Raw genomic sequence first — 216 nt, 5'->3', positions numbered from 1 at the left:
CGAGTGCCTGCCCAGCCCTGACTGCCCGTGCAGGGCCCCTGCTTGTCAGATCCCCCCCCCCCAGCCCACAGGGCTGACGCTCACCCGCTCTCCAGGGAACGCCATCTCCGGGTTGGAGGTGATGGTGATCTTTGCCAGGGCCTGAGCTGCCTTGGTCTGCCCCACCTCGGTGCCCTCCAGGGACAGCGGGATAAGAGCCTGCAGGTGAGACACAGC

General features: G+C 67.6%; 1 protein-coding gene across 1 annotated transcript in view; it reads right to left on the bottom strand.

Moving 5' to 3' along the window:
- Positions 1-216, bottom strand: part of UNC45A (unc-45 homolog A (C. elegans)) — a gene marked incomplete at its 5' end in the record, with an annotated part of 4,978 nt that overhangs the window by 583 nt on the left and 4,179 nt on the right. Inside the window, one exon of the mRNA XM_009700585.1 lies at positions 85-198. Coding sequence (XP_009698887.1) covers positions 85-198 — 114 coding nt within the window. The remainder of the gene's footprint in view (positions 1-84; positions 199-216) is intronic.

Source organism: Cariama cristata, unplaced genomic scaffold (genome assembly GCF_000690535.1).
Source record: "Cariama cristata isolate BGI_N322 unplaced genomic scaffold, ASM69053v1 scaffold38425, whole genome shotgun sequence".
Lineage (NCBI taxonomy): Eukaryota > Metazoa > Chordata > Aves > Cariamiformes > Cariamidae > Cariama > Cariama cristata.
The sequence above is the reverse complement of the archived record's forward strand: the minus strand, read 5'-3'. Positions and strand labels throughout refer to the sequence as shown.